This window comes from Coptis chinensis, chromosome 3 (genome assembly GCF_015680905.1).
Source record: "Coptis chinensis isolate HL-2020 chromosome 3, ASM1568090v1, whole genome shotgun sequence".
NCBI classification, from domain to species: domain Eukaryota; kingdom Viridiplantae; phylum Streptophyta; class Magnoliopsida; order Ranunculales; family Ranunculaceae; genus Coptis; species Coptis chinensis.
In genome coordinates, this window is record NC_141458.1 from 124,547,090 (window position 1) to 124,569,832 (window position 22,743).

At 35.3% G+C, this 22,743-nt stretch overlaps 1 protein-coding gene and 1 long non-coding RNA gene across 2 annotated transcripts; both read right to left on the reverse strand.

Moving 5' to 3' along the window:
• Window positions 1-391: 391 nt before the first annotated feature.
• On the reverse strand, window positions 392-1,020 carry NEET (2 iron, 2 sulfur cluster binding protein). The gene is made up of 2 exons (XM_086597627.1): window positions 721-1,020; window positions 392-648 (listed from the first exon to the last, which is right to left on the reverse strand). Exons 1-2 carry the CDS (start codon window positions 945-947, stop codon window positions 546-548), a joined length of 330 nt encoding a protein of 109 aa, XP_086453753.1. The 5' UTR covers window positions 948-1,020; the 3' UTR covers window positions 392-545.
• Window positions 1,021-18,974: 17,954 nt separating this feature from the next.
• On the reverse strand, window positions 18,975-20,431 carry LOC147514189 (uncharacterized). Its single transcript, XR_015217469.1, has 4 exons — window positions 20,351-20,431; window positions 19,938-20,008; window positions 19,223-19,362; window positions 18,975-19,120 (listed from the first exon to the last, which is right to left on the reverse strand). It is a non-coding gene; the product is annotated as an uncharacterized LOC147514189 (long non-coding RNA).
• Window positions 20,432-22,743: the final 2,312 nt, after the last annotated feature.

Genomic DNA, 22,743 nt, shown 5'->3' on the forward strand with positions numbered 1-22,743 from the left:
AATCGTGTTTTTATCGATATATATTACAATTTCTAATATATATATATATATATATACAAATTATTGATTTTTAACTGATTATCGATATATATTACAATTTCACTCATATAAATTATTGATTTTAACTGATTTTTATTAATATATTGATGATATTTCTAATATAGATATACAAAACAAAATTTTGACTGGTCAACCAAAAAAAAATAGATATCTCCTGTATCCGATATATCTTGTGTTTTTTTAGGATATCCGAATTTGAAATTCTGGTCCTTGATGTCCACACCAAAAAGAATCTAAATCCTACAATTGAGGTCAACTATTCCCCAATCTCATTCAATTATTTCAATAATAAAGATGGCATTTCAGGAAATACAGATTTCACATTCATACGTAATCAAATTTTCATCATATGCCCAGTCTCAATTTATTCTTATAAGTTATAACAGATGGAAACAATATCTTTTGTTACAAAAAGTTGATATAACAAACAAAAAAAAAACAAAGGGAAAAAGTGAAAAACCAACTCATTCATAAGTGCAAAACGATTACTGCTTCTTCAAGAGCAAAGGACCAACGTTGTCACCAGTTTCTTTGTTGTGCTTCGCATGACTTCCATCACATAAAGGAAAAGTCCCTGACCTCCAGCACCTACAATATTCACAAAATTAGAGAAACGTTTTGTTTTATTAAAAACAGCAAGAGAGAATTAATGTAAGTTACCTGCAATAAGCAGTGAGGGGTTTGGAGAGTTCAGTGACTACAACAGAATCAACTACTTTGGCTTCAGTCTTTCTAATTTCTGTGTTTATTGCTTCAGCTCTGACACTAACACCACGTTGACTTGTCACTACTTTGAATGATGAAGCTTTGTTTGTTTGATTGATTTTCAATGGACATAGGTTGTTGTAGGTGAATCTAGCGCCAATTACATTTGCCACTGAAGCCATTTTTCTCAAGATGAGAGAGTTTGTTGGAAAGAGTTGTGTGTTTTTAAGCTTGTGGACGACACACGCTTCGGATGTAAAGGCCACAAGTTCGACTCATGGACCACGCCAAAGGTTAGCATAAATACATATCACGTTTTGCTTTCTTTTCGGGGTAGGTCGACATGGGTGTCCCGGGCCTGGGCTTAGTCTTAAAGAGTTAAAACCCACTTGTTTTACATTTTTTTCAGATTCAAGTCCATTTTGCTGACACAGAGACAGAGACTAGAAAGTTGCTCAACGATATCAACAACAACCAAATCACAACTTCATAAGTTCCATTTTGTAGATTTGGGTGCATTAGAATCTGAGAGTATGAATTTATCCCAAAGTTGAATCCCACAACGTTGCCTATATCTCACATAGGATTTCAAAGAATAATGACCACATCACGGAGCTTGGCTGCCGCTTTAACTGTACAATAAGCAACAAACAGATTCAAATTACACTTAGTAAACTTTCATACAAATCTTATACTGTTTCAACTGTACAATCATTATTTTGCAAGGACAGATACTATTTTCAGAGTAAGAACGATTCCAATTATTAAGTGGGCACCACTACAACACATGACCCAGTACCCTAAAAATTTGCGAAGTCCATTCTGATTGGCTAAAAAAAAATGAAAAAAAATGACGTGGTAATAACTAAAAAATAGAGAAAAACAAACACTACCACTACAACACATGACCCAGTACCCTAAAAACTTGCGAAGTCCATCCTGATTGGCTAAAAAAATATGACGTGGTGATAACTAAAAAATAAAGAAAAACAAACACACAAAATTGAGAAAACCAAAAAGATAAACACAACAGACGAGAACAACACAAGTCCACCTTCTTCTTCCTTGAGAAACAACACAAAAGTTTTCTTCCCTAATAGTGCACTGCAAAAGAGAACCCCCTCATTTAGCAGGTGTTTGAATATATGTAAACAAAACAAGAGCATTAACAATATTTTAGAGTTTCTCTCCTCCTATGTCGTAAGGTAAGGAGTCTATGATAAGGAACAAAACCGGTTCTGCGACCAGAAATTCAATTGCACTACACTTTTGGGACAACACACTACATACCTAGCAACAACAAGCTAAAGTATTATTGGAAATGCTAAATCTGAGTAGATAGATCAAATATAGTAGAAAAGATTTATGCACGATACCAAAACAGAGAACAAAAGTATACCGCTACAAAATCATTAGTAACACGACAAATTGAACAGACAGTAAAATGAAATAACGCAACAACTACTCTCCAATGCTTGAAAGTTCAGAGTTCCGACAATCAAATTCTGATTATGCTTCTTGAACCTCTAGGAATCATCAATAATTTCTCCAGAACACACAATTTTTTCTCATCATTTACAAGTAGTTCGTAAGAAGCATGGAGGACCATTTCTTCCAAAACACTTGCATTTTTTGTTGATGAAAACCAAATTTTTTGTTGCGGAAGAGAATCGGTTTTCCGACACAAAGATCCTTATTCACTTAAAAACAGGCAATCTTATAGTGAAATATCAATATCGGCCGGTTCAGGTTCGTCTACAATTTTCTCAAGGAAGAAGAAGGTGGACTTGTGTTGTTCTCGTCCGTTGTATTTCTCTTTTTGGTTTCTCAATTTCTCCTATTTTTTCTGTGTTTGTTTTTCTTTATTTTTAGTTATTGCCCCGTCATTTTTTTTAGCCAATTAGATTGGACTTCGCAAGTTTTTAGGGTGCTGAGCCATGTAATGTGTTGTAGTTGCGCCCTTATTAATTATTATTAATTAATCCTAACAAAATAGTGAACGCCATAAAAGAGAATCTATTTTTTTACTATATTGAGCCAACATTGCAACTTCCAAGATCGTACGAATACTATAAATCATACGAAACCAACATACCAAAGGCTTAAAAACCCAAAAAACCAAGATGCAAAAGCTCTTGAACACATAAGCCTAATTGGAGTATAACGTCCTAAGGGAGAAGAGAAGAAAATAGAATATAAACATAGTTTACTACTTGCCCTTTTACAAAAACGGTGAGTCGAAGACAAATTGAACTTCTTGATTGCTCATTTTCTATTTAGACAACCACGACCACTTGTAGCAACTCTGCCGAACCCAAAATAAATGTAACTTAAATGGCTTAATATGATAATAATAAACATACACACAGCAATGGCAACAATGATGCATTCAACATCAAGGGTAACACACCTCTCACAGTTGCAACGAGACGCCATCAAGCACCATCTAAAGGTTAAATGACCACTCGAGCTTAATCGAGTGATCTACTCGGACATTAGACAATCCCTGGGGTAGCACATAAACACACATGCTTAAAACTAAGGATTTAGTCGTCTGTGTATAACGTGGATGAAACCATTCACAAAATAAGATCAACTAAACATAAATTCAAACAAAAACATAAGGTGAAAAAACTATAAAGAAAAACTTTTCCTTTATAAGCAAGCAATCAAGTACAATGCTAGAGCACTATGAAATTATCCCTCAAAGATGTGAGATGACTCCTCAAGGAACCACCGCTCATAACTGATATCATAGGCTCAAAACTATTGAATATCATCATCTATGTTTATCTCTTATGAAACCATGTTTCCTCAGACAGTAACACAAATTTTTAGTTACAACTTGCTTTTTCAAACATGTAACCCCTAAGCAGCTAGCTGCAGACAAGCTCAGTAAACATATGATGAGAATGAAAACATTGATCGAAGAAACTAAATAAAAAGAGTTCAAAACTTACTTACAATTTGACAAATTTCTTTCAGGTCTAAGCAAGTCTTAAGCACTGATCACTAGCTCACTGAAAGCTTTAATTACTCTGGTATGCTGAACACACTAAAAGGGAACAATGAAACAACTTTAAATAAATAAATAGAAAGATATACAGAAGGATTCGTAAAAATTGAAGATCGGTTCCTATTTTTGAAAGAAAATGCTTCTGAAAAAACCTACAAAGAGGCATTCTACAAAGAGGTAAGGTAATCTGGTAATCCCAAAAAATGGAAAAAAAAACATTTTTCACAACAAAGACTTCCAAGTAAAAAATCACATAAATGAATTTTACAAACACTAAAGCAAACTAATTTTAAAGATGCTTTCAAACACAATCTACAAAGATATGAGATGATCCCTCAGGCAGCACAGTTGTAGACCAATCCCTCAAATTTGAAAATAATTTTATCATCCAATGAGTACGAAAACACGCTCAAAGGGGTATAATGAGGCACAAAGTTTTCAAGTGTTTTTTTCAAAAATTACACAAAGAACTCGTAAAAATTGTAGAACTCATATTTTTTTAAAAAAATTTAAAACTTTTGGAAAAATCAACAGTGAGGCAAGATTTCTAAATAAATGGCTTTTTAGCACAATCTACAAAGACATAAAGGTGATCCTTCAGGCAGCACAGATTAGATGATCCTCCTCAAACTCAATCGTAACACCTTCACTGTCTATGTACACTGTCAAAAAAAAAACTTTTATGAAAAAAAAAAAATAATTCAAGCCAAAAATCACGTGAATGAACTTAGGACTACTTTTTTAAACATGCTTTCAAACACAATCTACAAAGACATGAAATGATCCCTCAGGCAGCACAGTTGTAGGTGATCCCCGACACACTCACGACTCTCAAAGTCTCCAGGTGAAATGATTCCAACCAATTTCAGCACAGTTGTAGGTGATCCCCGACACTTTTTTTTTTTTTTCACGACTCTCTCCAAAAATGCAAACGTCGATTTTTTTCCCGATAATAATCTTCACAAAATATGAAGAACCCACTTGAATACTTGATGACAACTTAATATAAAAAATAAAAAAATGATGTTTTGCATTTGAAACATGTTAAAATAAAAGATTGAAAAACAATAATTGAAGTCAAATAACTATGAAACAATTTCTATAGTTGATAAAAAATTTTGAAATCAGAAAACAAATAAACATATAAAAATGAAGACAAAGAATAAATAACTTTTTTGGGGGGTGCTTTGATTTAAAAATCGCGCCCGATTAATCCCGAGTTAAGGGCTGTCGATTTAACTACCCAGGAGCATGAAACATGTTATTGTTGTCTCTACAAAGTCGATAATCGTTCAATTGTTGTCTGTCCATAATCGTTCAGGTAATAACGGTCCTCATCTACGAATATTGTGTATAAAATAACTAACGAAGAGTAACATGCTTCTGATTTGCCCACCAAAAGAGGGTAAACAAGATCAAACCACTGCTCCTTTCCCTTGATCCCTTCCCATTAACTCATTATTGTCATCTGCAGTTATAAATTAACTCTATTTGAGATAGATCAAAGGATATTACCAGATTGTTTAATTCTGAACCCTAATTTTAAAGAATACCTTTGCGCAGCTTGTTTATGTCACTTCATTCGTTAACTTATTTTATAAGCAGCGATAGCATAAGAGCAAGTCTAACGGGGGACTATGTGGACTGTTAAAGGCAAATATAACATTCTAACTATAAAAATATCATTCTAATGAGATTGCTAAAAAAAGTCTTAAATTTGGAAAGAGTAAAAAACCCAGCCAAAATTAAGACCTTTACTAGCAGCTGTATAATAAGTTCGGGAGATGGACGACATAATTTCTATTGTCCGTGTGTTTGTCTAAAAAATTCAAAAAAATAATAGACGGACGGCATAAACTATGTCAAATTTGGCTGAGCAAACTAAAAGGCCTGTGTGGAACTTATGTGACACTTTTAGCAAAAAAATCTGTATGGAACTTATGTGACACTTTTAGCAACCCAATTTAACATCTCTCATGCATGCATAAGCTCACATCGTTCACCCCGCAACGGCTCTTAAAGTTCTGAAGCCTTAACGGCTCTTTCACCTCCGCTAGTCGCACCACAACCGGAGTCTAAACTCCATTTCCATCACCGGGAGTAACAACTCCACCTGGGGTTCCCCTCATCTGAGCAAATCCTCAACCACTCTCTCCTGAAAATCTCCTTCCCACCCTAAAAAAAAAAAAAAAAGTTGTCTTTCTTTAATTTCCACCTTTCTTTCAACAGGTTCACACGAAGAGTTAAGCTCTGCTAGAGGCTAGTCCTCCTTGAGGTGTCTAGATTCGTCCAAGCTCTTGTAGTTTGACGGATTCGCGCCCTCGCCATATTTCGCAAGATCTGTTGAGTAGCCGCGACTCTTGATCCGACCACGGTGAATAGACTTCAATTCCGTTTGTCCAAACTATTGATCCGTGAGTAGTCGAACCTTGGTGTATTCCTACCGCGGTGCAAGGTCAAACATGTGATGGGGGATCGACTTCAATTCTTTGGCCTCTTAGAAACTAGCCATCATTTTCTATTTGCTTGGTTCTCCAGATAAGCTTTTCTGCATCCACTTTATTTTTTTAACCTAAATCAGTAATACTTCTTTTTTTTTTTTTTTTTTTTTTTTTTTTTTCACTAGTAGATATTGCTAATAGCATCTCTTGTTGTTTTTTGGCCCTTCTTAAGGGTTAGTTTAGAGTCCTTTGATCCCCGTTTTCGGCAAATCATCATCTGTTTGCACTTTGGCATCTTTGTAGCATATGTTCTAGCTAGCTCACGCTTTGTCGCTTTTTTTATTTTTGTTTGGCTTTTGCTTGTCGTTAGCATGCAAGCTGTAGCATGTTGGTGAGCTAAGCTTTGTTTTGATCGTCTTTAGCCCGGCATATTGTCCATTCTTCTTTCTATGTGTATGCGTCTTTGTTTGTATTTCTTTGCTCACTTGTGGGTTTGTGTTTAGTTTTATTACGGGTTCTAGCATCCCTTGGCGATGCGTGTATGTGTGCATAAGTGCTATGAGTATTTTTAAACTTGGAATTGCGGCGGAAGTGCCACATCCGCGACAATTCGAGAGGTTAAAACCCACTTAACCACCCTTAAATCGAGATATTTGCTTTCTTCTTTGAGACAAGGGGTAGATCGTCTACAAGTCTGCAGAGATTCTCCTCTCTCGGGTTTTCAACACTCAACTTTTTCCTGCAAATGGATCTGATGGGGGTCTATGGCTCGGATGGAACAACAACATAGACCTCGAGATTATTTATTCTTGTGAGCGTTATATTGCGGCTATTGTAAAAAACAATCCGGTTGACACGGAATGGCTATGCACTTTTACTTATGGCCACCCGAAAAAAAGCCAAAGGCCGGAATTGTGGAAATCTTTCGAGGATCTTGCCACAAACCACAACTTGCCGTGGCTTATTGTTGGAGATCTAAATGAGACCACATGTCAAGCGGAAAAAAGTGGCGGAACTCCGTTCAGCTTTTCTCAAGCAGCCCACCTTCTGGACTTTATGTTCTCTGCAGATTTTGTGGATCTTGGATATGAAGGTGTTCCTTTCACATGGACAAATAAGAGATTCAAAAATAATGGAGTCGAACCTCATAAAGAAGCGGTTAGACAGAGCTATCGCGAATACAGAATGGAGGGTCTTATTTCCAAATGTAAGGACTATAAATCTCCCTATTATTAAATCTGACCATGGACCCATAGTGGTTTACTTGAAGCCACCTCCGATCCGGCCCCGACACGGAAGCAATTCCATTTCCAATCGATGTGGATAAATGAACCAGAATGCAAGCATGTGATATCCAAAGCCTGGAATACCAGATACCGAGGTTCACAATCCTATCGTTTTTGCAATAAGCTCAAGAAAGTCAAGAATGACTTAAAAAAATGGAACAGAGATGTGTTTGGAAATATTCACCATCGCATCCAGAGCCTTCGAGAGGAGATTAAAAAGTGCCAACTCGATCCAAAGACAAACCCAGCTGTTGAAAATAATCTGATACAGGATCTTAATCAAGCCTCGCAGCTTGAAGAAAAATTATGGCGAGATAAATCTAGAGATACGATGCTCCACTGTGATGGGACCAACTCCCGTTATTTCCATCTCTCTACTGTTGTTTGACGAAATCGGATCGATATCAATAAGATTAGAAAAGCGGATGGGACTTGGGTTGAAGAGCGAAGTGGTATTGGAGATACAGTTGTGGAGCACTTCAAAAACATTTTTACCTCTTCAAATCCCCAAACTCATGTTAGAGACCTTAACATTCTTGACACTGTCATCACTGATGAACAAAATAATGACCTCACCAGAGAGGTCACTATAGAAGAAGTCAAGGAAGCTCTTTTCTCTATGGACCCCCATAAAGCTCCAGGTCCCGATGGTTTTACCCCTCTTTTCTACCAGAAGTATTGGGATATCATTTCTTCCGACCTCCTTAACACCATCAAGAGCTTCATGAACTCCGATCACATCTTGGCAGAGCTAAACCACACCAACATCACTTTAATACCTAAATGCCAGCGACCAGAAACTCTTGACCATTTTCGACCTATCAGCCTCTGTAATGTAAGCCTCAGAATCATCTCCAAAATCCTTGCAAATCGCATAAAACCTCTTCTGGACATTTTTATCTCTCCGTCCCAGAGTGCTTTTGTAAAGGGAAGACAAATCTTTGACAACATTGTGCTCGCTCATGAGATTGTTCGTACTCTGAAAAGAAAAAAAGGTGCATCGGGTTGTATGGCCATCAAGCTAGATTTGAGCAAAGCTTTCGACAAAGTTGAATGGAGTTTCCTTCTAGAAACTATGGAAGCCCTTGGCTTCTCCGAGAAATGGAGGAATTGGATAAATCAATGCATTTCTACTACTTCTCTTTCGTTCAAGATAAATGGATCACCCATGGGCTTCCTCAAACCCGAACGGGGTATCAGACAAGGAGATCCCCTATCACCTTTTCTGTTCATTATCTGTATGGAAGTTTTCTCTCGTCTGCTCTCCAAAGCAGAAAAAGAAAAACAAATCCATGGGGTCAAAATCAGTAGGAGTGACAATCCTATGTCTCACCTTCTCTTTGCAGACGACAGCTTCATTTTCTGCAGAGCAAATATTGCAGAAACACATCATCTCAAGGATATTCTGGAGCTCTTTAAAAATGCTTCAGGTCAAGAGATAAATTTCCAGAAGTCCGGTATTTTTTTCAGTCACAACACCCACCGTCGTCATCAACGCATTGTGAAAAGAATTCTGAAAATTGGGAAAACAATCACCCATGAAAAATATTTGGGAGCCCCGCTAATCCTCAGACGCAAGAGTCGTATTGATTTTGCTGAAGTACTAGAAAGAGTTTCTCAGAGAATGGAAGGGTGGAGAGCCAAGCTACTCTCCCAAGCTGGAAAAGTAACGCTCATTAAAGCAGTCACTTCGGCCATCCCCTCTTACATGATGTCAGTTTTCCAACTGCCAACATCTACATGCAACAAGTTGAATTCTCTAAATGCTAGTTTCTTTTGGGGAAGAAAAGAAGACAACACAAATAAGGTGCACTATATCTCCTGGAACAAAATATGCTTACCAAAATCAAGTGGGGGATTGGGGATAAGGCGTGCATCTCATCACAATCTCGCGCTTCAAGCTAAACTTTTTTGGAGAATCCTTAAAGAACCGGACAAACCTTGGGTGGTAAGCCTTCTAAAGAAGTACGTCCGGGGAAATTCGATCTTGAGGGTAAAATGCCCTAGACGAGGGGCATCCAAGATATGGCAAGGTATACTTAAAGCAAGAGATGCGATCCTCCCTAAGCTATGTTGGCATATTGGAACGGGAAATGACATCGATATCTGGCTCGATCCTTGGATACCAACTCTACCATACAACAAACCCATGGGACCCATGCCACCTGTAGGCCCATATAGGTGCGTAGCTGACCTCATTGATCCAGAAAACCGCTCGTGGAAAAGAAATGTTTTGGATAGCATTTTTCTCCCAACCACTGTCAAGGAAATTCTGAAAGTGCCTCTCAGTCGACAAGAACACAACAACTCTATCAGATGGTTAGAAGAAACAAATGGAGAACTAACAGTGAAGTCTGTTTACAAATACCTCAGTGAAAGCACAAATGCAGATCAAAACCAACATCGGCAACTATGGAAAAGCATCTGGAATCTCAACACAGCGGAGAAAGTCAAATTGTTCTTTTGGAAAACAATCAGAAACAGCTTGCCCACAAGAGAAAATCTGGTAAATCGGAATATCATCTCCTCAGCTACTTGCCCACGCTGCAATAATCAGGTGGAATCTACTCATCATGCACTTTTTCATTGTGTCATGCTCAGACACATATGGTATGGCTCTAAACTCTCTATCAGAACCGATCATTGGAATAGCGATGATTCTATCATTTCCATCATCACAAATATCACCACTAGGCTAAACTCTAAATATGATATTAAAGACACCCTAAGTGAACTTGCCTCAATCATGTACTCCATATGGACTAGCAGAAATGATCTTATCTTCAACAACAAACAAACAAATTTTTTTGGCATCATCTCCAAAGCTTCAACTTTTATCACTAACATCGAGAAGCCGTTTGCTAAAACAAACACATAAATGCCCGGCCTCATATAACCGATAATTGTTGTTACCTCACTACAGATGCATCGTGGGATAGTAATACTAAACAGGTAGGTATAGGTTTTGCTATTTGGAATAACTTTGGTTATTGCATTGGTGCGGGACATGACAGAGACATAAGTGCTGATCCAGAAGAGGCAGAGGCTCGAGCCATCCAAGGAGGCCTAGAGTTTTCACAACGTATGCAGATCCGGAACATCGCCATTTTGACAGACTGTCAGAGACTTGCTGAGATTTTGGAGAGTAGAGGGACAAACCTATCTTGGGGAGCTACTTCGGTGGCTCATGACATTTATGCCAGTATTTCTGTTTTGGATGCTTGTACCTTCTATTATATTAGTAGAAACTCAAACGTTGTAGCTGATGCGCTTGCGGCTAGGGGCAAGCGAGCCCCCCCGCACTATAGCTTAAACCATGTTACTGCAAGATCGTTGATTGAATTATGTATGCACTCTCTGGGGAGCACTTCCTAGTTTGGAAGTGTTTCCCTTTTATCTAAAAAAAAAAAAAAAAAAAAAAAAAAATAACATCTCTCTATTATATTTGCTCTAAGATTTACGAACCACTTAAAATTTACACGGAGTAAATAACAGCTGGCCCCACGTGAAAAAATATAACTTGCGTTGTTGCGTAGGAGTGAAGCAAAGACAACTACCATAAAAATAAAATAAAAACAGAGATAACTGGCTTATAAAAAACGCAAAGTCCATAAGCCCACAATAGCGGGCAAATTAACTGCGTAGGAATTAATAAGTCAGGCTTATAAAAAACGCAAAGTCCAAAAGTCTGTTATCTATAAAAAGAAGGTCCAAGGATGCCATCAAATTTTCTCCGGAATGGTACTGCCGTGGGTTGCAAATCCAAAAGACAAAAACTAATTAAGTGATAGTTAACATTTTTTTAAAAAATGTGATAGTGATACTAAATGTTAAACTGAGTATAAAGTGAAGCAATTTGATAGTTACTCATGATAAGAGTATTAATAAGCCTCCAAAGTGTAAATGAAAGGACAAAGCTTGCCCTTCACATTACCGTTATTGACATTTTCAGATTCTCAGGGCTAATATTAGGGCTGTCAATGGGCCGGGATAAGTCCGAAGCCCGATTGAATCCGAACCAATAAGACTAGACTTTAAATTTAGCCCGATAAAATTATTGGGCCAGGTCTAGACATACCTATGTCCGATCCGATAATGGGCCGGCCCGAAATATATAATAGTTTATGTGTTTTATATTTAATATTATTAATATATCTATTATATTTATTGAAAGTTGACATAAAAAATTGGAAGCCATATTGGTTAGTACTAGATTTTTGGACCCGTTCAACGAACGGGGTCTGTTTTTATATATTTTTTTTCATTTTATTATTATGTATCAAAAATCTCACAATCATTAAAAGAATGCAATCTGCATATTATAAGATTGTAGAAGATGCACAAAATACATATGAAGTAAACAATTGTGCAAATTAATACTCAATAACACAGGTCTTATGTCATATGGTCATATTTGATTTCATGAAGATGGACAAACCAACTCATGCAACACTTCAGAAGACGTAATATTACTGGAATTTTTTACCCTTCAGCCTTCCATGTGTAGTTAAGATTCCCTCCAAAGCAGAATACATCAAGACATACGTTAGTGGTGTAGTATAGTTATTGTACGCACCGAATCTTCCTATTGATCGCGAGCCGCATAAATCTTGGCCTTACAACTTAGTAGAAATATGAAAAATAGTTAAACATTTTTTTTTGCAATGGCCAGATTATTATAGTATAGCCATAAAGTTATAGCAATCTTATAACCAAAAAAATAGTGAATCAACAAAATAAAACTTAACTTAATCAATGCGGGAAGAACTGTAGAAGCAAACGTTAACATAAAACCCCCATCAAAATATATCAAACCAAGAACTCAATACTACAAACATTTTTTTTCCAAAATAATTTCTTTCAAGTTTTCCAGAAAACGGATATTTTAAGCATTAATTTTAATTAAACTCAATATATATATTGCAACAATTGTGACGCAGAAAGGACATAATATATATATTGTTTCCCATAGAATTGTGAAGCTATTAAAGTCCAAGGTATTCAAGTCCAAGGAAACAATTCATAATTAGAATATGAAATTTTAAGCGTCTTGTTGAAGAAAAGCAAAAAATACTGACGGAGCAAACAATATTAAACTTTTCTCTAGTTTAGATATAGCTACAAATAATACTCCTTCCTAAGATGTTAACAAATCTGCTACCCTATGTGTGTCCCTATAAAACAATGTACCCAATGGAGATGCAATTATCATGGTAACATGGCTTCTATGCTATTGAAATTCAATCAAGGATTGTGAGAAGTATACATGAATATATATATTATTGCTCCTACAAGAATATGGGTATATCATTTTATCAGATCTAGTAAGAATGGTGAGAACCAAGTGATAATGGTGCTCAAAAGGATGGTATATTGTATGTAGCATTCAAAATAATGGATGATATATAATATGTATCATCCTTACTTTGACAGTCCAAAACTTATAGTGAGAACCAAGTGATAATGGGGCTCAACAGGATGTTATATAGTATGTATTATCCAAAAAATGGTATGCTACATAGTATGGTACCACCCATTTTGCTCATCTTATGCGTAAACCCTAAATTTCTCACTTGATTTGGAATTTGGAGTTGGGGAATTTAGGGTGGAATTTATAGAGGCCCCAAAGGGTAGAGTTGTCAATAACGAAAATAGGGATATGAGAGAAATAGAATTGGGACGGAGTGGGTGATTAAGTGTGAGTTTTCAAATCATGGGGGGTTTTTTACAAAGTGTACCAAACTTTGGGGGGTTTTATCTAAAAACCCCAATTTTAAATCCTGTCAGAACCTGAAAATCAAAATAATACAATTCTCATAGATCAACCATACTAAGATATATAACTTCATATTTATACATAACACAAATTACTTCTAAAACTAAAAGACAACTTATTAAACATTCAAGAAGACTTTGCATAATTTTTCACTTAGGACTAATTCTAGTAACGAAAGAGAAAAATTAAATAAAATAAATACTCCAAGCCCACTGATTGAGTTCCTCATTTATCTCATTCTCCCCTCTATGCATACTACTCACCAACTTTAAATTGATTAGGAGCTCCTATAACAACTTATGATGGTTGCACACCATTCTACTACCCTATAGATAAATGTGTCATGGAGCAATGACTGCAAGCATGTCGTTGAAAAATTCTGGCAATTTAACTTGGTACCTGCAAGCAAACCACATACACATGATTTTTTTAGACTTGATACATTTAGCATTTTGTTTACAAAAGAGATGGTTCTCAAAAAGAAATAATCTCTATTCTTGCTTTCTCCAGTTTGTGGCAATGAGGTACAACAGATGGAGAAAGAGTAAATCTTTGATTAGGAGGCACATATATATACCAAATTAGGGGGCATAGTATATCTTCGATGGGGAGGCACAATAGGATGTCGTGCTATGGAATTGACTTGGTGAATTAACGACTTCTTTCCCTTCTCTTCCATTTCTCCAGTTTGTGGCAATGAAGTCACGACCTAAGATACACCCGTTAATATATTTGAGTAAGTACAATACTTTATTTCTAACACATTTTAAAGTCTTTAGGGCAAATGCTTTCACTTTTCGAGTGAAAACAGGGAAGACATACTGATTTTTATTCAAGTTAGATGTTTTTTTTGGCGTTTTTTCTCTGTGACTTGGTAAACGAAAACAGATGTTAAAGCAAATTAAGACCGAGTTGTAATAGATACCCGAAGTCCTTCACTTGGTGATCTAAAAAAAAAGGATTAGTCTAAATATTTGGTAAGTAGCAAGGGGACATTGACCATATATTTGTGTTTTTAATTAAAACATGCAAAAGCTTTTAAAAATTTATTGAATTGACTATGAACTCTCATATAGTTTTTAAGTTTGTTTGTAGTTTATAGAACAATTGCATTTTTTTTCTCATGCAATCACATAGAAACATCAATAATTCCACCTTTTATGCACGTGTGGTTCCTATATTATCCATGGGAATGGTTGTATTCAAGGGTAACATGAATTCCCTTTTAGTTTCATCCATGCATAATATGCAAGCTTCCACAAAGAATACTGAAATTGCATATTCCAACAATCCAAGTAAAAAACTAAAAGTAATCTAAATAGAGGCATTCAGTATGTAACGACTTTCCATATTGCTTATTTGATCCAGCACGTGAGATTTCACAAAAAAATTCTAACATAAAGGGACAAAACCCATTTAGCTATTCAACATTTCAAACACAACACTCAACAAAACTCATTAAACTATTCAAACATTTAAAAAACAAACAATCTCTAAGAACATCAATACTAACCTCAGAGGGAGTGAGAGTTGATATGTAGCCCTTCAAATATCGATCAGAATGAAATCCAAAATCTATAAGGCTAGTATCCTTTCACAAAACTAAATTAACCTCATATTCTTTACAAATCAAACTTTAAAAAGACTACAGAGAGAAACTTTTAGTAAAATTTCAGTTTCATACATGAACAAAACAGCCAAATTAAAACAGTAGAAAAGTAAGGGAAATTACTTGCACGTGATGATTCCACCAAATGAAAGTGACCCAGATATAACCCCCCAAGCATGCAGTGGACAAACTCAATATGAGAGTAATGAAAACCTTTGGAGAATTCCCAATGTATCCATCTTAAAGGAACAAATAGTTGATAACAAAGTAAAGTTGTCGACCTTGTAAGTAACTTGAGTTCGGTATTCAACTGGTAGTAGTAATCTGACTTGGCCATCTATGTTGCAAAAGGTGCAATTAATATTCTCAAAGTATTAAGAAAGAATAATATGAGCTACAATAAATTAAAGTATGTCACTACATATCTTATACCTATGTATAATAGTCGAAGCTTTTTGAATGATTATTCTGAATTGGTCCGACATGAAGAGACGGGTATATCAAGTAGAAATAATATAAAAGCAAAACAAAACAGAAAATATGATGATCAACAGACCTGTTTAAAAAAAATTTAACGGCAAAAGAATTGCTACAAACCATAGTAAGTGCGCATTGGTAGATCCCATAGCAAAAAGTCAAGTCCCAAAAATACACAAAACATTAGGTGTTGGGCGGGGATATGTTCGAAGTTGTTCCCATATGGGTTCTCCATCATATTTAGAAGCAGATGACAAAGAAAGGTTAAAACCAACATTTCTCACAATGTTTAGCTGCAGGCATGCAAAGGACACTAAATTCAGTTGATTTGCTTACGAAATATTTTGGATCGGAATCTTTAAGAAGTTACATTAAGAATATTCACCGCTAACTGTTATTTGACTTGCACATATAAGAAAAATGGATCATGAAGCAAACTTAGATGTTGGAATTGATTATAATGGTATATTTAGATTATAAAATCATGGCACACATTTTGAAATTTTTATAATCTACTTTCTGATCACCAAAACATGTATAATTTTAACTTTTGAAATAAGTGGAATCCATGATCAATAATTAAACTAAAAATGGAATTCATGCATTTTTTCTTCCTCTGAATAATGCATGCAAAAGCATCTCAAAGTTCATCCTTCAAAAGTTATGCATAAATCCCAAAACACAACTTGTGCACGATCAGGGGCAAAAAATTTGTAGCGACAATTTCTAGTAGCATCCCACCTTGATTGCAAGTCCTGGATCCGCCCCTGTGCACGATACAAATGAAATTTAATTGTAAAAAAAAAGTTCAGTGCCTCCAGGACGCTAAAGAGTTAGCATATCTTTTATTGAGCCGCCATCAACTCTTGATAAGTATAGCCATGGCATAAGAAATATGTCATGATAAGTTTTTAAAAACTGGTATATGAAATAGATATTTGTAATCTTATTAACGAATAGTCTTTTCTATTACCAAGAACTCCACCTGTTCATAGCGGAAACACCGTGTTCTTCTAGTCCTTAAGTAAATTCAATGGTATAGTACACATACAAACACATAATATCAACACTAACAACAGAAATAGCAAAATCTAAGGAGATGCATGCTTTAGCTGTTAAGTAGAGGTAAGGTTAGCTAACTCATACAAAAACAAAACACCGTTGTGTAAGAAACATAGAGGCCTAGAGGGTACAATACTGAAAATGGTTAAAGCATGCATCTCCGTCAACTAATTAAGAAATATGAAGACCTACTACATATACGTGAAAAGATTTAGGCTATGTTCGTTTGGTTAAAAGAAACCAAATTCATGGGAATTGGAGAGATAATAGGAGAAACACCACATTTGTACGAGGAGTAGGGGTTTATCGCGATTTTTTTGGGCCTTGTTTTGGAGGAAATCAACTTCCCATTTTTCAAAAAAAAAGTTGTTTTCCTTAAAACACCCAGAAGATATGGTGACAATACTCCCTCTCACTCCTATAAACATGGCAATGATACTCTAATTTCTAATATAAACACGGCGGTTTAGGTGGTTAACAACTATCCACTTTCTAGGAGTCCAAATTCCGCAAACCAAACGTAGCCTTATGGCAAGAAAGATGGGAAATTGTTTTATTGAATGATGTCTGTATGGATGTGTAAGACAAATACCTATGATCAAAATGTGCTTGCAAAAATAACCAAGATATACGCTTGCGCCAAGCTGTAGCAATTTGAGAGAGATGGTTATGAAATTAAGCCGCTTCCATATTTTACCTGTTCTCTCATAGATCCATATTTTAAAATAAAAGAATCATATTACAATCTCAACAGAGCAATAACAATGGGTAGGAACCAACATTCAACAGACGACTTTTTAATTTTTAATGAAAGTAATATGAAAAAAATCTATGATAACAATCAAATGACAAACCTGTTTCCTAGATATGATATGAGGATCGATAGTAAAGTGAATTTTATTCATAAGCCTTCCAAGCTTATGATAGCAGAAACATCATGTTCTTCTTGTCCTTAAGTCAATTCAATGGTATAGCACACATACAAACACATAATATCAGCATTGACAACAGAAATAGCAAAATCTAAGGAGATGCATGCTTTAGCTGTTAAGTAGAGGTAATGTTAGCTAACTCATACAAAAACGAAGCACCGTTGTGTAAGAAACATAGAGGCCTAGAGGGTACAATACTAAAAATGGTTAAATCTCATAAGTCAGACCGTCAACTAATTAAGAAATCTGAAGACTTACTACATATACGTGAAGAGATTTAGGCTATGTTCGTTTGGTTCAAGGAAACCAAATTCATGAGAATTGGAGAGATAATAGGAGAAACATCACATTTGTACGAGGAGTAGGGGTTTATCGCGATTTTTTTGGGCTGTTTTGGAGGAAATCAACTTCCCATCTTTCAAAAAAGAAGTTTTCCTTAAAACACCCAGAAGATATGGTAACAATACTCCCTCTCACTCCTATAAACATGGCGATGATACTCTAATTTCTAATATAAACATGGTGGTTTAGGTGGTTAACAACTATCCACTTTCCAGGAGTCCAAATTCCGCAAACCAAACGTAGCCTTATGGCAAGGAAGATGGGAAATTGTCTTATTGCATGATGTTATTTGTACGGATGTATAAGACAAATGCCTATGATCAAAATGTGCTTGCAAAAATAACCAAGATATACGCTTGGCCAAATTGTAGCAATTTGAGAGAAATAGTTATGAAATTAAGCCGCCTCCATATTTTACCCTTTCTCTCATAGATCCATATTTTAAAATAAAAGAATCATATTACAATCTCAACAAAGCAATGCCAATGGGCAGGAACCAACATTCAACAAACGACTTTTTACTTTCTAATGAAAGCAATATGAAAAAAATCTATGATAACAATCAAACGACAAACCTATTTCCTAAATATGATATGAGGATCAACAGTAAAGTGAATTTTATTCATAAGCTTTCCAAGCTTCAATGACACTAATGGTGTACGAATGTTTCATCTCGGGATTATTGATGGTCTTCTACATAACTATTGTTGGAATACTCCCTCACCTTCTCTGCAGCAAAATCTAATATGAATAAAATAATAATAATAATAAACAAAAAAAAAAAAAAAAATCTGAACTTTGGTATAATTTATCTCACCTATTTCCTCTTGTACAAAGGTTAATTAACAACTGACCTCCATGCATATTTTCAAATGATCGTCCTTCCCAAAATTGATTTGGCAAGTCCTTATCAGTTATCACCACTTTCCACCTTCCCATCACTCCAATACTCAATACAACCAAAACATAAATCAACTAAGAAATAAAATATTGAAATATGAACGAATTCCTAAAACTAATTGAAAATGTCATACTTAAACCAATGAACCACACAAAATGTCGCACCAAATTATTTTCAATATTTGACCTACATGACATGAAATGTGAGAACCCAAACATTACACTAACTTTTTTCAAAAATTGACTTTTAGGTTGGTATTTCTGTATATAACATTATAACATGCCATAAATTCAATGAAAATGGCAGCACTAAAGTGTCGCTCAAGAATTTACAACCAACAATGACATACTAAATTTGTAACGAAAAAGAAACCAACATATCTTTATTTAATCAAGAACAAACAATTCTATATCATGTGTGGAATACTAACATTTTTTTTGTAAACTCAAGTCAAGAACTCCAATAAACTTAAATCGTACCATCCAATTTAAATTGATCAACAGTTCACTGAAGCTGCAACACCAACAACAACAACAGTAGCAGTTTGATTAAACTACTAAAGCAATTAAACAAATAAGATAAATGATAAAATAAAGAAAATGGTGCTAATCTCACTTAATCTTATCAGTTTGTGCAGGAGTAGAGAGCTAGAGCGAGAGAAGAATATAAAGTACGTAGAACACACATAGCTACATTTTTTGCATTAATCATAGCTAATAACAACCACCATTCTGAAATAGCAAATGAAATTCCCACTGCAAACAAACAAATTAAGCATATTGGCTAATTAGTTGATAGAGGTCAAGAGCATGATAAACGATATGAAATTTAACTAATTCGATAAACGTTCACATTTAGGTGGACATTACTAAATATACAAAAATCACAAACTACTATGTCTTTCACACATTTTATCAAAGACGAAGTATGCTTAGTTTGATCTATTAGTATATTAAAGCAATTTAAGTATATAAAACAACTTCTATATTTCCCATTTCTTCCTGGTAATCTTAACAAATAATTCACACCTAGATAAGATAATTTCAAAATGAGCTATTCATCGGAAAATTTGGATCAATCTTTATATTAAGCAAATTAGATAATGAAATTTATTAATTAAAATAAAAATCAATATGTACAACCAATTTCATGTAGAGAATAAATTTTCATAACAAAGAAATTTCAATCGAAAAAATCAAATAAGGAATGAAATGAAGTAAGGTTTTAGCATCAATTCCAAGCAAGCTAAAAATTATCATATACCTTACATAAAAAAAAGTAGAGATAGTTGATTCAGCAAACAAAACAAAGAAAACAGTAAAAAACTTACCTTCTACCGTCCTCAATACGGTTTCCAAGCCTTAACTCATGTTCTCTGCAGCCTTTCATCAAACATCTTATCTGCAAAAAGTCACAATCTAAGTAAACTTCACCTTAACACCCTAAATTTACTTCAATATTTAACTTGTTTTTGTCCGGTTAACTTATATGTTACTTTTTATGTTTTACATAGGTGTCTTGTCTTAATTGCTTTTGATAGAAGTCTATCTTTATATTATGAGTTGCTGAGAAATAAAGGAGTTGATATCAATACAATGAAGAATTGGTAAGAGGAGATTCGTTTTCAGTAGATTGAAAATGATTTTTTTGTGTAATGTTGAATGGGTTTGGATCAATTTTTTTATGTAGGTTAAGGATATTGGATTGTTATTATGATCCACTTGGTTGGAAAGATGGGAGTACCGGGTCGAATGATGCCGGGCGGTAAAGATTTGTAAGAATGTGAGGGATTCGGAGAAGTTGTTGTCTTCTGTTCTTGAACTGGGGATAGGTAATTTTTCATAGTTTAGTTACTACTATGATGTTGTGCTGGAGATAGACATTAAGAAGATGTGCTTATTTTCTGCCACTAGGAATAGAGTCATGACTGAACCTTATCTGCCTTTTCCGAGCTTCGCCATCTTGCCCTGACAAATCGCACTCCATTTTGATGAAAACCATGGCGTGTAAGCACTTCTACTATTATTTATTTGGCCGGTGATCGCTAATGTGGGGTGGTTGAAATAAGTGAGCAGTTCTGCCCGGCGCTGGAAGGAAGAAGATATCGGGTAGATTTGTTGTTTTGCCTGACGCTTCCATGGTGTTAAGTATTGCTTCTGGGCAAGCACGCCCACCCAACTGCTTCTCAAGGCAAGTCGGTCTTTTGCGACACTCTTTCCACCCACGCTCGACTATCAAAGAGGCGGGTGGGTCAAGCCTCTTTGGCACTAATCCGCCTTCGGTTGGGTCAAAACCCCCTCGATGGTGGTTTTGGGAGAATTTTTATTTCTAAAACACTTTTGTTATTTTGTGTTTTAAAACGGTGAAACTTCTAATATTTCTTCGATATGTTTGAAATTGGCCGAAACTTTTATGTATTAGGGAGGTGATTATAATTTGAGAATAGAAGAAGGAGAATTAAACAAATCTGGGGAGGTGTTTCTAATTATTAGCACCTCCTCTTTTTTAGGAGCCACTAATATTACTGGGAGTGCAAAATAGAGCGATATGGTGAGGAGAGAGAATGTGTTGCGAGCTTTTATATATATATATATATATATATATATAGATTGTGTTTGCCACACAAGAATAAATTTTAGACAAAAATAACAGTTCTCATGTATTGCTAACGGATTTAGGCCTAGCTCGAATCCGAACTTGCCCAATAGGACCTAGGCTGGACTTGGACTCAAAATATCAAATATGATTTGGGCCGGCCCCGACCTAGGTGTGTCCTCGTTCAGGTCCGGCCCGTTGACAGCCCTTTGAGGTCCCTTTTTTCGCTAAATTTTTTAGGTCATAGTTCAAATCTCAGAATGCCATGAAATTTTAACTAGCTGAAAATTTGGATGGACTTCTATTAGCCTTTTAATTTTTTTTTACCAATAAGTGAATGTTATGAACAACAATATTTTTACACATTTTAAGTAGTTGAGAATGCTCCCAAAGGAAACAAACACGTCAGCCCCCTTTTTACTCTAATGTTGACACGTCACTCTGCGTAGGAAAAAAAATCAACTACACACTATTTTCAATTGTTCGTAAAAAAAAACCCAAAAAATAGAAAGTCCAAAAGAAAAACCTTTCTCTTCCTCTTATCTCTATTCTTAAACAAAAGGAAACCTGAAAAGTGAGAGCTCTCCAAAGTAGTAAGTCAGGAAACCCTTGATTTCAAATTAAAGTATTTCCAACAAATGATTAGTGCAATGATTTACATCACACATACCATGGTGCTTCCCACCGTGATTTGAAGCCAGAGAATTTCCTATTAGATGAGAATGAGAATCTTAAAATTTCTCACAAAATTGCATTAATGAATGTTAATGAGAGTCTATATATTGGGTATGTGATTCTGTTATTCTTATCATCTTTTACATTTTGTAGTTAATTCAAGTTTATGAGAAACTTTTGGATTGGATTATTTGGTGAGAGAAGTACAATTAATTTTCCAACTTTTGGTTTGTGTCTTGAAGAATGATGAATATTCTTATACAATAACCATGCGACATTCTAACAGAATCTATTATTTCTTTTGCTTCCTACATTCGTGTACCTTTTTCTTCTATTGTTCTTTTTCTTAATGCAATTGTGTACCATGCTTATACCACCGACACATTATTAGTTACACCTTTGGAATAAGTATATCCTTAATGTAACCACTTGCTAAGAAACAGTAGTGATGTCGTGCTTTGTCAAACTTGAACAAAATAACTTTTGGATCCATGAGATAGGAATGCAAGGAGGTGATATGGTGGTGCAAAGGAACCCTCAAGAGTTGATATAAAGACTGAACTAGATGAACTAGATCATTGTTATTTAAGTAGCAATATTCCATTCATTCACACATATTAGAAAGGAATGAAGAGGTGGTTGAAATAGAATAGCAATGTAATCTGAAAATATTAATAAGAACAACCAATATGCACCTTTAAATACCTATTCAATGGTCTCCTTTTCTAGACATTATTATTGTAGATTTTTTTTTTACGTATGAGTATTCCCAAAGAAGCTGTTAACATTTGTTCCTGCATTTGTACGCACTAACTTGACAACATATATGATTTTGTGTTAACATTTGATCGAATGTTTCTTGATGG